At 35.8% G+C, this 21,687-nt stretch overlaps 1 protein-coding gene across 3 annotated transcripts; it reads right to left on the bottom strand.

The window, feature by feature from the left end:
• Positions 1-544: 544 nt before the first annotated feature.
• Positions 545-21,429, bottom strand: serpinb5.S (serpin peptidase inhibitor, clade B (ovalbumin), member 5 S homeolog). Of its 3 annotated transcripts, none has more exon segments than NM_001092801.1 (7): positions 545-1,016; positions 1,514-1,681; positions 5,240-5,382; positions 8,968-9,085; positions 12,092-12,229; positions 15,430-15,600; positions 21,117-21,429. In NM_001092801.1, coding segments are annotated over 6 exon segments (1,152 nt in total). In that variant the 5' UTR covers positions 15,598-15,600; positions 21,117-21,429; the 3' UTR covers positions 545-599.
• Between the last annotated feature and the right edge of the window lie 258 nt (positions 21,430-21,687).

Genomic DNA, 21,687 nt, shown 5'->3' with positions numbered 1-21,687 from the left:
AATAGAGGGTAGATTTAAAAAAATGCCAAATAAAAAAAATAAGACAGGAGCTAAAGTTCATTCTATCTGTAACATACTTGGTTCATTGAAAAATGAAGTTCCGCAAAAAGCAACAATTGAATTCTAAATTCTACAGTCACAGTCACAACTACATAACAATAAATATAGTGTGGTCGTGTATTAAGTTAGCTGCAATGCTGTAAGTCAAACTTTGGCTACAAAAGGCTGAATTGCCATCATGTCCATTTTAATGGGTGCTTATGTGCCAGTCTGAACCGTTTTGAACTGCTTCTTGGCTTGCAAACTTTAGTGCAAATTATAGATCTTTATAGATGAATAAACTGTTCTACGAATCCTTATCAAAAATTTGTAGATGGTCTCAGAATATCACTCTCTACAACATACTAAAAGTAGATTTAAAGGTGAACAACCCCTTTGATGTTTTGTGTAAAAGCATTTAGGCCATTATCACATGTTGGTGTTAATGGTCCTATAACTGACAGCCAGAAGAGGAAATAAATTGAAATTTAAAATTATGAAGACATTTTTATTATTTACAGAGCTTTTATTGAATCAGGCTTATGATAGGTATTAGAAGTTTAATCAGCAGTTGAAGATGCCTCACAAGGGCCACAATATCTGCCAAACATAATGATAGTGCGTGTTTTATTGTGCCTTAGAATAAATATAAATGGGCGGTCTGCACAGAATTCCTCTTTATTCATTAAACGCCTCTCCATGGTCACATCTGGTGCCTCAGTGCCATCTTCATTCACTTCAATGCAGGCTTTATGTATCGCTTGAGAGATAGATGTGTCTTTACTCTCCGTCATCCCGGAGAAGTCAGATGCTTCTTCGTTAAATGCGTCATTGATTCCCAAGCTTTTCAGCATATCCTTAAGATCAAATGAGCTTTCCAGCTTGAATTTGGGCAAATACACTTTTACTTTGCTGTTAGCCATCATGCTTGGATTGGTCCATTGAGCGTACTTTTCAAAAGTCATGTCCTGTTCGAGCTAATAATAATAATAGTAAATAAAAGTCAACATTTTTTTTTAGTGATTTTGTCATTTTTGTTCTATAGACAGAATACTGGAAACATATAGATAGGTCTTACTTTCAGTAGCTATTCGCTGTATCTGTGATAGTGAAAGTGATACTGACAAACATGGGTCTGGTTATCAGATTATGTGAATAATTCAGGACACTACTAGAAAACCCCACAAGGAGGTGTGCATTGAATGACTGCTAACATTCAGGTTTGCATTTGTCTTGGTAAACAAGGGCCGTATTATTAAGGTAATGGAAACTATCAAACAGCTTATTGTCCAGACTGTAGTTTACTGATGGCCAGATAGGGGCCCAGTAAAAGTTGTTCATCTTCTAACCTGAGCAGCCCATGAAACTGGTTACAGGGGGATGCTGTTGACATTCTAGAAGACTACCAATGCCCTCATGCCTGTATGCTACATTTAAAAGAGTTCTGTACAGAATGATAAACCCTTTTTTATACCTTTTTTAGACCAGTTGAATCATCTTCAATATCTTTAGGTAACAAGATGAGAATGCTTAGGTGCTTGCTGGTAAAGGGCAGCTCTAATACCATTGTTTTCAGCTCATTTATATATCCAATGCTTAGGCGAGCTTCTAGATGCATCATCTGCACAGGCTTAGTTTCTTTCTAATGGAGACAAAAATACAATATTATTTTTCTTACCTTGACGATTCTGGTAGATGGCAAATATGGATATGTTATTGTAATAATATGTTACTATATAACATTATGCACCAAACAATCTTTTTTTTAGATAAATAAAATGCTGCTATTTGGAGTCTATGAACTATAACTTATTAAGTGCGTACTTCTATTTATTTTAAATCGGTAATGAGAGAAACTGTTATTCGTCAATTAAATGGACAGTATAATAGCTTTTTTAACTTTAGTTCAGTGAATAGGAATTGTGTTAAACTTTTTGCCTGGTTTAATCAAGAAATAACTATTTTTTTATTATTTCTTGCATTAAACATTCTAAAAATAAAAGTAGAGTTAAATTCTACTTCCTGTAAGTATGAGCACATTCAACCTAAACCAATCCACAAGTCATCTGTATAAACAAACTCCTCCTTTCCCATCTGCAGACTGTTGGGCTTTTTATATAAATGCATAGGGGCTTCCCAGTGGACCACTGGTTTGTTTTGTTTTTCTTTTGCAAAGAGGAAGTAATGTGACAATTTCAATTTCAGATTTTGCTTATAAAGTATGTTCATTAACTCAGTGTTAAACAAGGGGGTAAAGTATGTCTTTAAATGGGATATCCACCCAAAAACTGTTTAAAAATGTAATTCCAAGCTACTTTCCAATATTCCGATAATAAATGTAATTGTTTTTGAAAACTATCTGTCTGTTTATAGCCTCTGCACTCCTGGCTGTAACTTCTGAAATAGTGTAGCAGAAGCCAGCCATGAGACCTGGAGGTGAACTGACTTCTGCTACAATATTTCAAAAACAGACAACAGAAAGGGATAACCAATTACATTTACAAATAACATTGAAATATTAACGTACACTAGAAAATGTTATTTTCGTTCATTGAGCACAACTGTTTTTGCATTAGTTTGCAAGTTCATTCTTTGTGTATAATGATTTTCAGCTTTCACATTAGGATCTCTGAATTTGGTGAAGTAAGCAAAAGTACAGAAATATAGTAAGATGAGTATGGGAAAGTTCAAAGACGACATATTCCAGTTCTGTTCTCATGTTCTATATTTGTATTTCTCCAGAGGATAATTTTGGATGAGTTCACCAAATGACTATTTCTATGAAGTAGAAAGGATTATGTTATAGTTCTGTTGAGGCTCAGTTTGTTACATGCAAATATAAAAACACAATTATATTTTGCAAGGACCAAACCTGACCTATTTTGTTACCATCTCTTATTATGCCGGTCAAGAGGATTTATGAATATGTATAATATAGACTAGTTGGGCTGTTGTAATCTCGTGCATTACTTCCCATGGCTGCTGCACAATGGCTTGAAGCCATATGAAACAAGGCGTTTTCACAACTGGCATTCCTTCCACCCCAACATCACTGTGCTCAATAAGGAAGTGCATTGGAATTTAGTGAACAGATGGGGCAGATTTTAGAGTGAAAATGCATACTTTAGGCAGAAATCTGTGCATTAACAAGCCAATGCAATGCCTATCTGAGCATAGTGATGTTGGGGTAGGAAAAAACAGAACTGCCCTCGTCTGACATGACCCTTATACATTATAGGGGAGTATATTGTGCACACACAACTCAAATGGGATGCCTCCTGCTAACAGACCATGGGGGTTATGTAATAAAAGGCACTCCGTTTGCCCAGGAGCAGTAACTCATAACAACCAATTAGCAGGAAGCATTTACTCGTCACCTGTTCAAAAGCAAACATATTATTGGTTGCTATGGGTTACTGCTCCTGGGCAAACTTAGTGCCTTTTATTACACATGGGGGCATGTGTTTAAGTTTAATAGCACACTGTACAATATCTAGCATTTTACCACCTACAAAATTTACTACTTAATGTAGCAATGTAAGTTCAAAGTGTCTTAGAATACTAATAATTAATTTTAAGGTAAACTAGCCCTTTAATTGAAAGCTGCTGTATGAAAAATAAGAAGACAGATATTTCCATATTATTGTAGGAGTAGCACCACACCTTTATTCTAAAGTAAATGACAACTTGAGGTTGACTTCATACTGCAACCTCCCTTTATTGTTTTTTCATTGTATCACATGGAACCGTAGCTGCAGAGGGTGCACGTGTACTTGCTGAATGTCTTAAACTCTTTTATAACCATTTTATAATAGGTTTACTCAAACTTCAGGAATGTTGCCGCCAGGAGTATCGCAGGTCTACAGCAGTTGACGTTCACCCTTGAAATTAACTTATTTATGCTATAGATATACATATTCTAATTAGCAATTCTTAGTTTTAATTTTTCAATTTGTAGGGTTATGATTTTTAACCTTAGTATTCTCTTCTTCAGGGTCACTGACCTATCAACCAAAATATCTGACTGACATCAAGGTATTAACTTTATTGTTATTCTTATTGCTTTCTATGCAAGCCCTCTCCTATTCATCTTCCACTTAACCTTCCTTTCTTGCTGCCTGGTCACTAGAATAATTAATGCAGCAGCCAAACAGAAGTTCAAATTTCAAGGTGGATCACTGCATAACAAAAACACAAGTAATTTAAAAGCTACAAAAAAAAATAGATAGTCTTGTAACAATATTGTGTACACTTTACCTACAGTTAAAATAAAGGTTAACTATCAATTTAATACTGATACAATTAGATTAAATTAGATTTAGAATGCTTTAAAGTAAAGTTATATCATGCATGAAACTTACAATGTTTGGCTGTTGGTGCTATCTACCACTTAGAGCTAAAAACCCTAACATAATATGGGCTAGCAAAGGATTAATATATATATATATATATATATATATATATATATATATATATATATATATATATATATATATATATATATATATATATATATATATATATATATATAATAAATTTCTGCCGAAATTCTATGAACAGCTGAGAAATAAAGGAGAGGGAGGGAGAGTAAGGGCTCTTAACACGCATTTCACCCTCTGTTCCTTTGTGGTTAGTGTTACCACCTGGTCGTTTTTTTGCAAAGGGCAAAATGCAGAGAAGAAACGCAACCCATTCTCATTTGACACTTTCATGCATCTGAACAAGTACAACCCGATCTGGAAGAATGGACTATGTAATTTCTTGCATATCCCTGCAGAGGAACTTAGGAGAGGTCTACTCCTAAGGTGGCCATACACTTTAAGATACACTCATTAGGTGAACGCCATTCTCGTAATGGAACCACCTTGGTTGGGAAATATCGCCCTAGGGCCAAATCATCGCATTACAGTGAAGGGGATACGAAAAGTCGGAGGAAGGTCCACATCAAAGAGCCGATGTGGTCCTCGATCTGACCGAAAAATCAAGCTTGCCTGATTGAAAGGACTTGTATGGCCCACTTTAGGGGGAACACAGGGCAAAAAATGTAAGAAAAAAGTGTAAAAAGAAAATATGTAAAAGCCCTAAAGCTGCACATTGCATTGTATACTGGTTCCTATTCTACAACACAGCACATTACTGGAGCACCATAGGTAGCCTTAAAATCAACAATATAATTAATCTTGCATAACAGTTCACCTACCTTATTTATATGAAAATCCATTTCTTTTGTTTCAGATTCATTAAATTTATAAACCCAATTTCCCTTGAAACTGGCTGCACCAAGCATAATGATTTTTGTTTTCTCATCACATGAACCCTCATTCAAGACAGCCTCAAAGTTTCCTGTAAAACAACCGTCAAAACTTTAAATAAATCTCTTTTTGCAAATTGCGTTTCTGACTTACTTACTTACTGAGTGCCACAGGGAGGAAACCACTGACAAAAAACAATAAGGACTCTAGAAGAAAGTCCCTAGATACTAGCAGCATAGCTAAACCTACACCAACACTATTGGAAGGCCTGGCCATCCTGTGTCTTATATTGCTTGTAGTCTGGTAAACGGCATAATAGTAAGTAGTGATGGGCGAATTTATTCGCCAGGCGCGAATTCACTGCGAATTTGTGCGATTCCCCGCCGCCAAATAAATTTGCGAAAAAACGGACACTGGCGTCAAAAATGGACGCTGGCGTCAAAAACGAGACGCCAGTACCATTTTGTGAACTTCACGCGAAATTCATGAATTTTTCGGTGAAACCGCGCAAATTCGCCCATCACTAATAGTAAGCATTACTTTAAAGAGCAGGTAAGAAGGAGTGCATAAATTTATCCATATGCAAAGACATAACTTTGCATTTTGATGAAATAGCAAATGCCTGGGAATTAACATCTACTGAAGTAGCAGGAAGTGAGGTGAAGCCTTCAGAGGTGAAAATTCACCCTTTAGTTAATTTCCCCCTAGGCCTTCTATGCAGTCGCATAATGCTACCTAGCAACTTCAGGTTTAGGGAAATAACATTATTGTTTTAATACTTTCCTTACAACCAGGCCGCGGTATTAGAGGCAGCAGTAATTTCCTCGGGCAATCAGTTGCGCAGAGGCCTTCCATCCATATACTGTATACACAAATCTACTCTATGAATACTTTCACAGAAGTATAATGGGGAACTTATACAGGGTAGCTTAAAAAATGTGCCCATCTGAAATAAAATTTCTTGCCCCACATGTTTCTTCAACTAAGGCATGCTTTGATGCCCAAATCTCTGATGGTCTGCCAACTATCACCAAGACCACTCTTGAGAGTTATTTATGCGAACAAGATCTCACAGACGTTTAGCTGTTTCTACACCATCCAATTGCAATGCACCTTTCACCCAATTCAGTCAGAAGTCGACCCATGACCCCCTCACTTGGATGAGGGCACGTGGAATAACATACTGGATGAAATATTTCAACATTTCAGTTAGGGACACTACCTAACACACATTTACCTAACGTTACACAGGTTGGTATGCTTAAGATGTAATTGAAATCTGGGAACCTATTTTCATGTATGTTGGGATTGCCCTAAGAAACAACATTTTTGGACTGAAATACTCACACATTTATGGAAACCCAACTCTACCATAGGTTTGCCAAATATGGGGCACCATATATTCTGCCTACTGGGACATACTGAAGGCTTACAGTGAACAGATTGAGCCTTCTATATCTTCTGCATGCCAAACACGAAACAAAGCAGTGCAGCTTCCAACACTGAGCTACTGGAAGAAGCTGGTAACAACAGACTTCCCAGTCAAAAACTGACCAACATGGCCAATGGATTCCCAGCAAGTTTGGGAAAACATGACACATGTAGCAACAGACACATACGGCGAAGACCCCCTTCTACACCTACTGAATGACCCATACCCATCTAGCTAATTTTCCACTCCTCACTCAATGTGATGTTAAGATCAGTCATATAGTTTCAGTTACATGAACCCTTTCAAGCTCTCTGTAGGTATTGACCAGCCCCTTGCTCTTCTTACCACTTCTCATCTCTTCCTTTAATAACCTTACTCATTATCTCACTTTCATCTTCACTGTCTGCTCTGGTTTGTCTGTTTGTATATTTAAAAAATATCTTAATAAATAAAAACTTGGGAATACCTGTTACTGCCTGCCCTGCACCTCTAATAATCCCTAACAAATAAAAAGTAAATAAAGAGGAATTTATTTGCATGTTTATAGTTACACTTAGGGGCAGATTTATTAAGAGTCGAATTTTGAAAACTCCCATAAACTCCCATAAACTCCCATTAACTCGAAATTCAACCAACCAAAATGTATTTTAAAAATTACATTTTCAAAACTTAGGATCAACCTGAAAAAAACTTGAATGTAAGGAAGGCTGCAAACAACTCCAAATTGATCCCAGGATGTCTTCCATTGACTAAAACAGCAATTCGGCAGGTTTTAGGTGGCAAATAGTCGAATTTGAGTTCTTTAAGGGCAAGTGTATGATAAATCTCGAAAATTTAATTACATTTTTTAAAAACAACTCAAATCAAATTTTAATAATTCCCTAGTCAAATTTGACAGTTTTGGCCATAAAAAGAACTCCAAAATCGAGTTTGTAATTCAAATTTTTAATTCGACCCTTGATAAATATGCCCATTATTGAATATATCAAACATTTATAAATTCTACTGACAACATCAGGGAAGAAGAGGATATGATATAAGCCTGGAACCTGTTTCTTATAAACCTTGTAATATAGTCTTATGAAACTTTAATACCAATTATATAGTTATGTTAAGGTGAAGTACAACAAAAAACATTACATATATAATGATATAATATATTATAAAATATAATATTAGTGCATTGTTGGACTGTTATTCATCACATTGAAACTTTAATAGAAAGAAGTGACACAAAGAAATTGCATATGTAAATACTATTTTATGTCTGCACAGTAATGTTTTCTTTCATTTTTTACTTTGTGGCATCAGTGTCAAGTGCCAGGTTTTACTAATTTACAAAGACAGTGTCTGGTTTTGACTTTCTCTCCCTGGAAAAAGGAAGAAGAAATTAATCAATTCTGTTTATTCTCACTTAATAACTTATTGAATATATAATTATTATAATGGGGCACTAATATGTAGTTGAACTTTACTATGCATGCCCATTTTGCTCCTTGCCTCTTTACACACCTTCTTTTATGGTACAAAGACAAAGCAATGGAAGTACCCAGGGCCATATATATATAGGCACCCAAGGGCCTATGCCTAAGGTATGGGTTATTTGGTATTTGGTATCTTATCATTGGCACTGGGAAGGTAGGGATACCATGGCCCTCCCAGAATATTCTGCTCTGGTACCGAATGTTGATACAGGCAAGTGCCTGGGAGGTAAGAAAAAAGTGACATTGGGTGTTTTCAGGGTGCCAATAATGGGCTGAGGGCTATACCCAGAATTTCCTATTAGAGCTGTTGAAAAGTGATTAATGGCAAAGCCTGCCCTTTCATCAGAACAAGTCTTAGATGAGACTGTGCTGTCAAGCAAAATTTTACAGTTAATAGGAAAGCCACTTTTCTTAATGAGTTACCAAAATGATCCTTTAACATATAAGGACTCATTTAAATGTGTAGCTGCAATTGCAGCTACAAACATGAACAATGAATGTCATTGCACCTATTGAAAGTGGTAATAATTCCAGGGGTCCCACTGTGGCCTGTGTTAATAGGTGCAGAAGACTCACAACTAAATAATCACCTGCAAAGGTCATTTTAATGCGGAACACCAGAAATGACTCAATCTCTACTAAAAATTTTCAGCACCACTGTGTACAATTAGCCACAGACAAGTTACAGATTTTAAAAATTATTATAGGAAAATGTTTGTTAGAGATATACAATAAAATCACTATGAACCTTGTTACTCACCATCAGTTAGCTCTTTTACTGAGGAATTGATTTGACATCTTGCCTCTTCAGGTCGACTCTTAATATCAATAGTTTCCAGTTCCAATGGGTATGGTTTCTTGGTTGAATTGATAAAATCCTAGAATGGAGATACCAGACGTATTACTACAATTTTCAGATGTTGAGCTGAAAGCCTGCTGTTATTTATTAAAATTGTTATTATTAACAATTCTAATTTATGTGAAGTTTAAATGACACGTAAGGAAAGACAGTAAAAATATAAGTTTGAGTGGTAGAGCTGAGTTATAAACAAAGGTGATGAATTGCACATATTTAGAGGTCTCTGCTTTAATTTTCTAACGTAGCAGATGGCTCAAAAATAAAATAAGATATCACTTGAAAGTAAAAATATATTAATTTATTATTGATTTATTTTTTTTTTACATTTCCTCATTTAATATATATTTGTCCTCTGTAAATATTATTTTTTAGTAAAACAAAGCTGTTTATATTAGAATAAAGTTAAAATAAATTATTTATTGATCACGTTCATATTTTGCACTGAGACCCTTTGAATTTCAGGTGATTTGCACTTGCTATGTCCATTCACTAATCAATTATGGACTTACTTGACTTTCAGCGTGGTGCTGTCTCATAGCATAACATTGTGCTGCACTGCTTAAACCTTGTCATTAACAGAGCAATGTCCTATTTGTTTAAGGAAAAACATTTCCATGATTAAACATTTTCCTGGTTTTTATACCATTTTTTCTGGACCCCTGGAAATTTAACATCGGTATTCGTACTGTATTTCATATAATTTTGGTTCCATCGGTTGATGTTTATATAATTCCAAATGTATGAAGATGTAAGAGGAGATGAGAGTGGAGTTGACTTCGAAAGATGATGAAGATGTACAGTATATTAGAAAGAGAGACGGATCACTGATTCATACAGACATTCTTTTGTGCATGTGGATCTCACAGCTCACTGTAGATTTAAATGGATAAAAATGCACTTCAAAACCATAAAGATCTCCCTTGATTCCCTGGGGATGACAGTATTTCTAAGCAGTATTGTAACCAAAATTCATGTTAATTCATAGTTTGAGTGTTTTAAAAGTCAGGCATACAGTCACTTTCTTGTAGTTCATTAGTTTTAAAATTGTTCACAGAAAGTCTTTTTTCAGTTACTTTTCATTTTCTAATAGTGGGATTTAAAGAACCAGTTTTCCACTTTTTATTTGTCTTTCTGAAGCAGCTCTGGGAGGTTGTCACTTACTCTGTAAACTGTTAGTGATACAATCAAAATTCTGAATTTTATTAAAGGCAGCTGTTATAATTGATACAATAGTTTGACTAATGTAACAAATTGTAACTGTTCAGTGTCTCCGACCTGAATTACTGAGCTGCCAGACACCAGACAAAAAAAAAATTAAACTTTAGATTAAATTTTTGGAAAAACAGTAAGTAATAAAACATGGAAAGCAACTGACAAAAAGTCGATTTCCCGCTGTAGGTTTTCGAACTGTAGAAGTTTCCAAGTAGCTCACTAGATGGCGAAATTGTTGTTTTTATCCAAGAACAAAAAAAAAAATCAAACGAGAAGAAAAGCTATAGGGGGATAGCTTGCTGCTGCTCTACCTTTTTGGTAGGTTTTGAATTATTTACCTTTTTGTTTGACAGTTATCTAGTTATTTAGTTGCTAGAGTTCAACTAACCCTAGTAACCTAGTAAGACAAATGAGAGACTAAAAGCTTATTTGGGGAAGGACTGAATAGAAAACAAGTAATGAAACCTAACAAATAAATTGTTGCCTCAAAAAGCTAATTTTTCTGGCTGCTTGGGTCAGAGACCCCCAATTTAAAAGCTGTAAAAATGAAGAAGGATTAAAAAAAAAAAAGTATATAGTATATAGTATATATCAGTGTCTGATCAATATGTATGTATGAAGGGTGAGAAGGTGGAGGTGTTGCAATAATGTCACTGGTGGGAGCCAAACAGGGTTGGAAGGCAATGCAGTAATCCAGCTGGAGGGGATCCAGGTAAGTGAAGCTATGCCCCTGCCTGGTCCAGTGTGCTGGTCTGCAGTCCAATGTATTATAATTTCTTAATATTAATGTGTAAAATACTCCATTTGTCTCCCACTTTCCAAAATGATCCAAAGTGGGTTAACTGGCTCCTAATAGCATTTACTATAGCGTGTGTAAATAAATGTTATAGGGAGGTTAGATTGTAAGTTCCATTGGGGCAGGGACTAATGTGAATAATATATCATCTCTCGTCTCTGTAAATGCGATGCAGCAATATTTGAGAACTATATAAATACCAGGAAATAAACATACATTTTTACATGTTGCAGCCAGTAAGAGTCAAATATGTGAACAACTCCAAAAGCACCACTAGAGGGCAGCTGGTAGATGGATGACAAAAATGGAGATAGCAATTAGATTGCAATCTACAGCATGGACTGGCATAGATGATAAACAATCTCTGAATAACTATATGTAAATATGCCTGTGTTAAATTACAGATAATATATAATAATAATTACATTTCTGAGGTTATAAAAATACCTAATATACAGTATAGTCCATTCGTGAATTTTTTTGAGAAAGAAAATGAATAGAGAATGTATAAAAAATATAGGCAACAGAGGGCAAGTGTTCCTGATATCCTTACTAAGAGGGGTTATCAAGAAAGCTCTTCTCTTTATATTGTTCTTTAACAACACAACATGAAACTATAAGATGATCAAAAGTTAAAGAGGGGCGATAATGAGCAGAAGATAATTTCAGGACAGCATGTGTTTTTATTTTCTCTGAATACAGATTATTGTCAGGGGCTGATTTCAGTAGTATGCCCCATACAAACACTTGTGCCTCTCTCCTCCCTTGCACTTACATAGCCAGCAGCACTGCCAATTCCCACAACCCAATTGTTATCACTTCATTGGGCAGAGATTTAAACAGCTGGTCTCTCACTCAGCCCCCACTGAAGATGCAGCCATAAGGCAACATGCCTTCCTAGGCCCAGGTCTTTGTAGCTTTTTAAAAAAATACAGAACTGATTAGAGTTCCAATTATTTGGATTTTTTTAAACAGAACCAGAATTAAGTTGAACCATTAAACAACTATTATTCTCACCTTTTTGCATTCAATGCTGTTATCCACGTAGACACGCTTCAATAGCTTTAATGAGTATATTGAGATTACTTTGGAGATATCTGAAGAGAGTAACTGAAATCCAAAATCTGAATCTTTCACTTTTTCAAAATGAAGAACCTGTTAAGAAAAAAGTTATTATTTCAAAATGGTAAACTGCAATTTGTAAAACTACATTCCCATCACTTTGATTCGTATGATGCCCTGCACTCACACACAAACAATGGGATTCTTTTTACAGTTAGAACCTGTATCTTTTTATTTTTACAAAGTGCAGATTTTTAAGAGTGATACAGAATGTCACAAAATGACTCACAGAAGATATTAAGGGGCCGATTCACTAAGCTCGAGTGAAGGATTCGAATGAAAAAAATTCGAATTTCGAAGTATTTTTTTGGTACTTCGACCATCGAATTGGTTAAATTCGTTCGAATTCGAACGAAATCGAACGAATCGAACGAAAAATCGTTCGACTATTCGACCATTCGATAGTCGAAGTACTTCCCCTTTAAAAAAAACTTCGACCCTCTACTTCGGCAGGTAAAACCTACCGAAGTCAATGGCGACTACCAAGTCGCAGGATTAGCGCTAAATCCTTCGACTTCGATATTCGAAGTCGAAGGATTTCAATTCGAGGGTCGAATTTCGAAGTATTTTTAACTTCGAAATTCGACCCTTAATGAATCTGCCCCTAAGTGTACAAGCCAATAGAACACTCTATATTAGGACCTGGATTATATGCTACCGAAACAGAATTTCCTGAAACAATAAAAACCTTTGAAGATATTCAGAATAGATATACATTGCAGCCACATGGATTCATAAATTAAAACTAAGAAAAAGATTGTGAAAGGCAATACTGCAGTACAGTACTTCTGGGACAATTTAGTCACTTGGAGGAAGACTAGTGTTTTTGGGCTCATATATTTGGGCTACTAATAATGTCACTGGCACAATGTAAACCACCCAAAATCTCCCCATATGTCATTGCTCTACATATTGTATCAAATGATTTGCATTTGTTTAAACTCATAGTATTAGGGACATTATTACACTAGATTGGTTCTTTGATCTTACTTTACATTTCATGCTGCTATAATTCAAACTTGGCCAGTGGCCAATGTATGGACTAACTTTATAACTTAAAGCAGCTACATATGTACAAATATTTGATTTATCAATTTGATTAGCCCGTGTGCTGATATATTGGATAACATACAATTTGGTGACATTTGTGGATGGACAAATATCATTGATTTAAAGGGTATTGGTCTCTCCATGGGTACCCCTTCCCTGTCCTGAACTACATAAACCTAACCCCTAAATGTTTCCCTGTACCCTTGTGCCAAATGTAGGCCATTTTAGCAGAATTGACAATTGCCTTGTTTGGGCATGACGCCTCCTGTTTGAGGCTACAAGTCAGTGCTTACTGACCAGGAGCAAGAACACTGAAAGACCAGTCTTGTTTTGGTCCCCTTTAAGGGACAGTCATTGAACTTCAGATTACATGAAGGAATATCTGCCAAGCTTATAACTACCCAACCTCTGTATTAAAATGGGTGCACCATGCACAATGATAGCAATAAGTTATGGTTATAGACCAAAATTATGGATATCAAGGGCACTTAATTGGTGTTGGGATTGTAATAACATAGTAATAATTTCATCATCTTGGTAAAACAACAAGAAACTCATTAGATTTGCCACAACTGTTCACATTTTATTAAACTAAAATGTTAAAATGCACTCTCAATAATTCAAGCAATTTTTAAGAAAATGCTTAATATTATTATTAATATTATTATTATTATTATTAATGTCATATTTCACTCAAGTTGCACATTTTTCATAATCCTACATGGATTGGAGTTAAATATGCAATTTCAAAAGACAGAGGAATACGTGGTGCACAAGTCCATCCTGGATTCACACTTGTACTGCATAGTGAAGAGTGGAATACACATTGAACATTGAACTGCTCCTTCTGATGCAAAGAGCCAGATTCAATTAGATGAAAAAAGCGTATCTCATAATTCAATTCCAGATTTTCTCATAGACCAGATAAATAAGAAAATCTTATCTCACTGTTTGGGCCAGCAACCCCGATGCTGTCCCCCTCTCCGAGCTTAAAAGTTTAGCGTTGGAGTGGGTCAAAAGGGGCTGCATCACTAGCGCAGAAAAGCGTACTTCACTTTCTGCACTAGCAGAGCCGAATTTCCAGTTTAAAAAACAGAACTTCAGCTCTTAAAGTTACTGGAGGCGGCTTTTTTGCCGCCCCTTGTAACTGGATGTTCACTGCCACCTGAGGCAAGGTGCTCGCCTTGCCTCATGGCAGGGACGGCCCTGGGTGCAAACAAATTAAGTTTTACAACATGTATATGCATAATAGCACACATGCACTTTACATATTTGCCAGGTGCAATTGACTGGGACTTTATTTACTTATTTCAGAAAGGGGTTCAGGCTTTAGTATGTACATTATACAGTATATACAGGTATGGGACCTGTTATCTAGAATGCTCGGGACCTGGGGTTTTCCGGATAACACAGTGCTATGCAATATATTGGCACTATATAAATACATGTTAATAATAATAACGGATCTTTCCGTAATTTGGATCTCCATATCTTAAGTCTACTAGAAAATCATGTAAACATTAAGTAAACCCAATAGCATGGTTTTGCTTCTAATGATTCATCTCTTCTCAGTCAGGTATGGGAGTTAAATCACAGTTGCATTGTAGCTTGCACTGTGAATCAAATCCCATATAGCTCAACATACCAGGTATCCTTTTGTTGATTCAGCTGGATCTCCTTTGTTTGGAAACTGTGTATATCTCTGCACCTGTATTAGTCAATCCAGTCATTTAGATCTCTGAGGTGTTAGCTGCAAGGATTGTTACGTAGTTTTACAGCAAGACATCTATTGTGCTGGGCCTGGCTTACTTTTTCTCACGTGCCATGAGATGGCAATGCAACATTGTAACCTATTGTATGTGCAAGGGCATACTGTGGAATATTCAGAAGGCAAAATGCAGTTCGACAATATTCATACTTGGTCTTTAACTACAATAACATTAAACCTGCCTTGCAATGTGCCCATAAATGAGCAGTATGGTTACAAATGGGCAAAATATAGGACCATAGCATTCTGTGTGATAAACCATATAACAGAATAAAGTTCCACAATCTTAGCCACACACATTGGCAATTTGATTTTTCATTTCTCATGAAATAAGAAAACCCAGTTACTACACTTGTGATCTGGTAAATAAAACAAAGCCATTATGCATTATTATAAGAGGTGTAGTGTCTCTTACTTTCTGTAGTTCACTTGCTGTGTTTCCTTGTGATCCCCTGTGCAGTAAAGCCAGAGAGGTGGAGATGCATATTGGTGAGAAGACAAAATTATCTGTTGCGCTCTTCTCACACAGTTTTTTGAAAATATCTACTGCCAAGCCAGTATTTGCTAGACGTAGCGCATCCATTGTCTAAAACTCAAAGAGAGATAAAGTTATTTAACACAAAATAGCCCAGGAAAAATATTGCATTGATTGGTGCATTTTTGCTCAATGGCTTTTAGATACTTGTAGTAAACTATATTATAAAAGTCCAAAATATAAGTGGTAGAAGCAGTTACTGTACTTCAGGTGAAGAAACAGCAAAAAATTATATTCTATGCACTGAGGAAAGTATTTAGAAAACCAGAAATTCAAGACATTTCTATACTAAAATGGCAGACAGGCACAAAAGTTAAAATGACATAGGAAAATTTAGTATTACATTTACTGTACATAATATAAATTATAGTTACAAGTAAAGTAAAAGGCCAACCTTTTACATTCATTTAAAATACATGTATAGAACCTGTTATACAGAATGCTCAGGACCTGGAGTTTTCCGGATAAGGGATATTTCTGTAATTTGGATTTCCATACCCTTAAGAAAACCATGAAAACATCAAATAAACCCAATAAGCTGGTTTTGTTCTAATAAGAATGAATTATTTCCTGTTCTTTCCACATGCCAGTGGGCAGGAAGGGGTTAATCCCCCCTGCCGTGAGGGCAGTACAGGAAACGACTACAATAAAATGGAGTGTATGGGAGACAGCCTTCCCATAATTTGGAGATTTCTGGATAATGGATCCTAAACTTGTACATGTGAAATACATGTAAAATGGAAAAAAAAAATGATTTATGATTGATTGAGTTCTTTAACATGCTCGTCCTTGCTTTTCGTGTTTACTTTTTTTTCTTATACGTTTTCACAATAGTATTTAAAAAAAAAAAAGCTTTCCAGGTTTTAGGTGGTCCACTTGAAACATTGTCCAACTACCCAGCTATATGTTGAAATGAAAGTAGTTTACCTTTAAGAAACAGTGTTTTTTTCTTTGTTATGCAGCCTTAAGCAACCCATGATGTGTATAAGGGCAGATAAAGACTAGAATGGATTCCTGTATTTCTAAGAATGTAAGAAGTGCATATAACAGTGCTTGAAACAAGATAATAGAAATTACTAGGGAATAAAGTCCAAAGATATGCATGCCTCTTGCTACACGAGAATAGAGGAAGTGTGTCTTGGATTGCAGTATACAATAGCCACAATATATTATCTGTATGTGTAAGCTGATCACAGCTTATATGAAATAACAGCTAGAAAACAAGAATAGGAATATAAGTACATATGGTATGTACAGTATACTATGCATCATACCTGCTTTAAATATAAGAGTCAGCAATTATAGCTAGCAAGGTGTGACTGTGAAAATCTGTAAACCATTTTTCTTTGTGCGATGTTGGACACACCTAAATAGTTAATTGTTCCTGCCCTGGAGATATAATACACATCACACCTAAAAACTCAAAAATGATTTTAGCCTGCTTGATGCATATCTGATAAGTGGAAGAAAAAGCGATTTAGTACTGACAGATACATTCACCCATGGGACAAACTCCTAGGCAACAAAAGTTGGTGTGTTACATTACTTTAATACAATGCAACATTTTCTCCAGAATATATAAGCGTGAATGCACACCAAATTTTTATGCACAATTCTAGGAGAAAAATATACAGCAAAGTTTGCACCTGTTAGTAAACGGAACAGTCCTAGGGACATTCTGGAAATTATGTTGGTGAGCCATGGCATCTACTTACAAGCCTTAAAGGGAAACTAAAGTCTAAAATAGAATAATGCTAGAAATGCTGTATTTTGTATACTAAACATAAACATGAACTTACTGCACCAGAAGTCTTGTAACTTTGTTAAACACACATGCTCAGTGTGGTCTGGTCTGGGCTGCTGCATAGGGATCATCATAAATTATCAAAACAACACAAGTCAAATAAGATCTGCCATAGAAGCAGATACAGCAAGACTGATCAATAGTCAGAATACTGTATGCAGACTGTAATGGGTCCTGTGTTGCCATGTAATATAATGTGCCTAATAAGCCTTTTAGGCTTACACTTTTTAGTACATGGGCTTATTTTGTTTTTTATTACTCCAATACTTTTTACCAAATGGTAACCATGTTTAACACTTGGTAAAATAATATTGGGCATTTCCTATATAACCATTGTCTGAATATTTGCATCAGGGAGGAAGAATTCAGATGGTGGATTAGTGATTAATGGCACTACCACCTCATTGATTGGAGTTCAACTGTTCAAAGCAGTCAAACACATTGCACAGGTATCTTATTTCATAAATGTGTTCATTTGATAAAAATGTCCTGATAAATAGGAAAATGTCAAACAGCTGGGCTTCCTTTAGGATTCCCCAGTTTCACACTGAGACATGTGTCTCACAGCGGGCCTGATTCAGTTCAGTGAAAAAAATGTTTATCACGTGAAGACTCATGGACAATATTCAATTTGAATTCAATTTGAGGTGCAATTCAATTCAGAAAAAGTTATCTCAAAACTCTATTGAAGTCTATGGGAAAAACTGAAGGGTAGTTACCAACCTATAAAAAATTAGACCACAGGTAAGTAGGACCACCATACAGGGTTTAACTTAATGTGGTGGCTTGACAGCTTTGTGATTACATCTGGTAACTAACCCCCCCCCCCACCAGCACCTTTGAAAATATATGAAGGGGGGACAAGGCATGTGCAAAAACAAATCCACTCTCTTTTGTATGTTAGTAGTAAATTTGGTCATATCAGTTACACTTCCATTATATGTAACTTTTATTTTATTTATTTTATATTTAGCAGGCTGCCTCAAGACTGGATCACTGAAGCCAAAGTAGTGCAGTTAAAACAATTTTATTCAAAGAAAAAGCATCTCAACAATGAAAGCCTTTTGTGTCGGACATTTAACCATAGGCGCCTCTTAGAATTCCTTATTAGGATGCTTTTCCTCTGAATAAACTTTTTTTTTTTTAACTTTACCACTTTGGCTTCAACTGTTCAATCTTGTGCCAGCCTGCTAACAATGAATTAACAGTTTCTGCCACTTCCCCTAAGCTAAAGCATCTGGGGCATGTGCACTTTGGCCCTCCTTTGTACTTTAGGAGTGATATTAAATTCCCTTTGTGTATATTTTCTTATTTTACTTAGCTTTGGACTGCTCATACAGCACTCTTTGCATTTTTATATCTACTTTTTTTTTAACAACATAATGTACGTCATGTTAAGAAGATTTTTGTTGTTCATAGTATTCTGACAACAGGAAACTTTTATAAAACAACAAATGCTGACTCTACAAATACTAATGTGCACATAACCAGTTTCTAGTAATTACTACTCCTTTTTAACATTAATATCTCTTAGTAGGGATTATGTACAGTGCTAATGCAGAAACTATAAACAAACCATCTGTAAACAATTCTTGGTCATTTCGAAAGTGGTGGATGTTTCCATGAACAAAGGTAAAACATAGAATGCGGTATCAACTAATTTGTACATTTCAGGTCAAAACAGTTACTAACTGATTTTTGTACATCGCCACAAATACTAGTGATGATAAGATACTAAATATCAATGATGAGTCAGTTTATTGGTCCTACTCAAGCTCATACATAGTTCTGGGATGTTCTGATCACTGCCATTGCTCATATTATTTAAAATGTCTACAAAAGGTTTATAATAGGAAATATTGTAGGAAAATAGGAATAATATCAAATGAAACCCTGCATTTACTGTCTGCATCTATACATATATTTCTCTCAATGTCCCCACATATCCCTCAATAGTCAGACAAGAACTGGTGAAAACTGGTGAGAAGGGCAATGAGATCTATGAAAAAGCATCGCATTTACATTTATCTCTATCTCTTCCAAAGATATCTCAAAATATTAAGAAAAGTGAAAATGATTGTAAACAGTTTAATGGCTGCTCATGACATAGAAGCTAGCCATGGTAACGATTCATTTACTATCCTAAACATATGAATCTCCAATATCATGTTTTTAATCTGTAAACTATACAATAGATTATGAGACTGTTGTCTATGCCCTTCTAATTAATTATACGCAATTCGTTTTATTATTCACTGTTGGGCAGCTTTAATCTTTTTTCTTTTCTTTAGCACCATCCAACATAGATAAACATAAATACAAATTTGCTAGAAACTTAACGATTTTACAATTTTAACAAACTGTCTGGTCTGAAAATAGCACAAATTTGAATGTAAGGTTCCATAATAACCAGTTTTGTACTAGCAGTTCAAGAATAACTGTATGCATTCAAATACCTTAAATTGTTTACCATTATGAGGCGCGGGAAAAAAACTTGGAGGGGTTGGCACCCCTTCCATTAGTTCCCCCATCTAAGGCCTAAAAAGATCCTGAAGCTCCTGTTCCCTAAAAGCACACCTGACCATTTTTAATTTTTTTGTAATTAGCTGCACTGGATAGAACAGTCATTGCTACATAGTTATTTTGAGCACTTAAAGACAAAAAGTTTACTGTTCTCTTAAATGGGTTAGGAATCCTATCACATTTTTATATGGTTACAGTTTCCTTCATTTAAGTAATTGCAGTATTTATAACATATGGAATTATATAGTTTGCACATGCAGGGTCAAAAATAATTGTTTAAAATCCTTACCTTGTTCTGCAGAAACAATACAAATTGAGCAAGAGAGCAGAAAGAACTTTATTCTAACGCTGAAGCCCTTAAAAGAGCTCAGATCGTCAGTAACATTACCTTCACCAGGTGCCCCACCCAGTAACATGTAGGAAAGCAAGTATGAGTCAGTTATTATCCAGTGCTCCAAAAAATGATTATTATTGGCAGCTGCTACCCTAAAGAAGTTGCTTAATATATCTGCAGCAATGCAAAGAAGCTTACTTAAGCAAAAATTTGATTTTTTTTTTTTGCTACGTTTGTTCACCAGATGCAGCTAAATATTATCACCAATAACTGTTTTTGCATAATGAAAAGACAATGTAATTCTATGAAGATTTTCAATATCCATTTAGTAAACATTCTCAGCGGTTTTCAAGTTATTTGTAAATGTAATTACTATTGATTACTCTATATTACAGATTTTGAATTTACACATTCCAGCAGTCAACTTCCAGCAAGTAGTGTAACTAGATAGGAAGTAGACCCGGGGGGGGGGGGGGGGGGGGCTGGACTGCAGGGTCTGCTTCCTCTGTAGTTCTAAGAAATACCCTCTCCCCAGCCCCATTCCTTATCATTTTCAAAGCGAGTGGCTGTCACAAGCAGGGTGAGAAGGTGATGGGAAGCTCAGGTAGGGTCTGCTGTTGTGCGCCCGGGCCCCTCCATTGATTTTATTTTGCAGGGGACTCGGCACACTGTTGCTACGCCACTGCTTTCAGCCAAGACTACAAGTTCCCACAATGCCTTTCAAGTTCTGTGATTAACAGATTTAGGAAGAAGGAAAATAGAGGTGGCCATACACCGGCTGATAACTCTGCCCAAAGCCTGCATTACCAATATATGTCGAAAGATAGCCTACTGTATATATCTATTGAGGCAAGGACCACATCATTGTGTTTCCCACGCAACCCCTCCCCGACTGGCTATACATACCTACACGGTAAGGTACTGTGGTCAAACTGCCCGACCAAAAATCAGAATCAATGTCCTTAAGCCACTGAGAGATTTTTGTGAAATCCAGCTCCCAGAATCCTCAGCCATCCAGTGCTTCTGAGGAAGTGTCAGGTGGCCACGAAACGCGTCGAGCGTGAAGCCCATGGGACATATGGGGCATGCAATATATTTTTAATGATGATGGAATAAACTTCACTTTTTAAACGACTTACGCTATTTCTGGTGCTCCATCTTTCGACTATTGTAAGTGCTAGGAGTTGTCCTGCTAGGAGTTGTAACAGCTGGAGGGTACATGCTTACTATGCATACTTTAAATCATTGTTTGGCTTTGTCTGCCAGTCTGCATATTAATTAAAATATATTGTGTAAAAAAAATACAGAGACACACCCAAATGATCCTTCCATAAAGCATTTTGTTCTAACTTGCTCGAAAAATCCTTTTAACAATGCTTTCATTAGCAAGATAACATTAAAGTATAAGAAGGGAATTTTAAAATGTATAACCCATATAATTTATACAGAGTGTAGTGGCAAATGATTTGAAATGTGA

The sequence above is a fragment of the Xenopus laevis genome, chromosome 6S, assembly GCF_017654675.1.
Source record: "Xenopus laevis strain J_2021 chromosome 6S, Xenopus_laevis_v10.1, whole genome shotgun sequence".
NCBI classification, from domain to species: domain Eukaryota; kingdom Metazoa; phylum Chordata; class Amphibia; order Anura; family Pipidae; genus Xenopus; species Xenopus laevis.
Note: the sequence above shows the minus strand (reverse complement) of the source record. Positions and strands in the feature narration are given on the sequence as shown.

Coding starts and splice junctions, on each gene's coding strand:
- serpinb5.S (XM_018268708.2), bottom strand. CDS start 15,597: ATGGATGCGCTACGTCTAGCAAATACTGGCTTGGCAGTAGATATTTTC. Junction 5,383..8,967: donor AGTAAAAGAGCTAACTGATG/GTGAGTAACAAG, acceptor GTTGTTTTACAG/GAAACTTTGAGGCTGTCTTG. Junction 1,682..5,239: donor TGGATTTTCATATAAATAAG/GTAGGTGAACTG, acceptor TGTCTCCATTAG/AAAGAAACTAAGCCTGTGCA.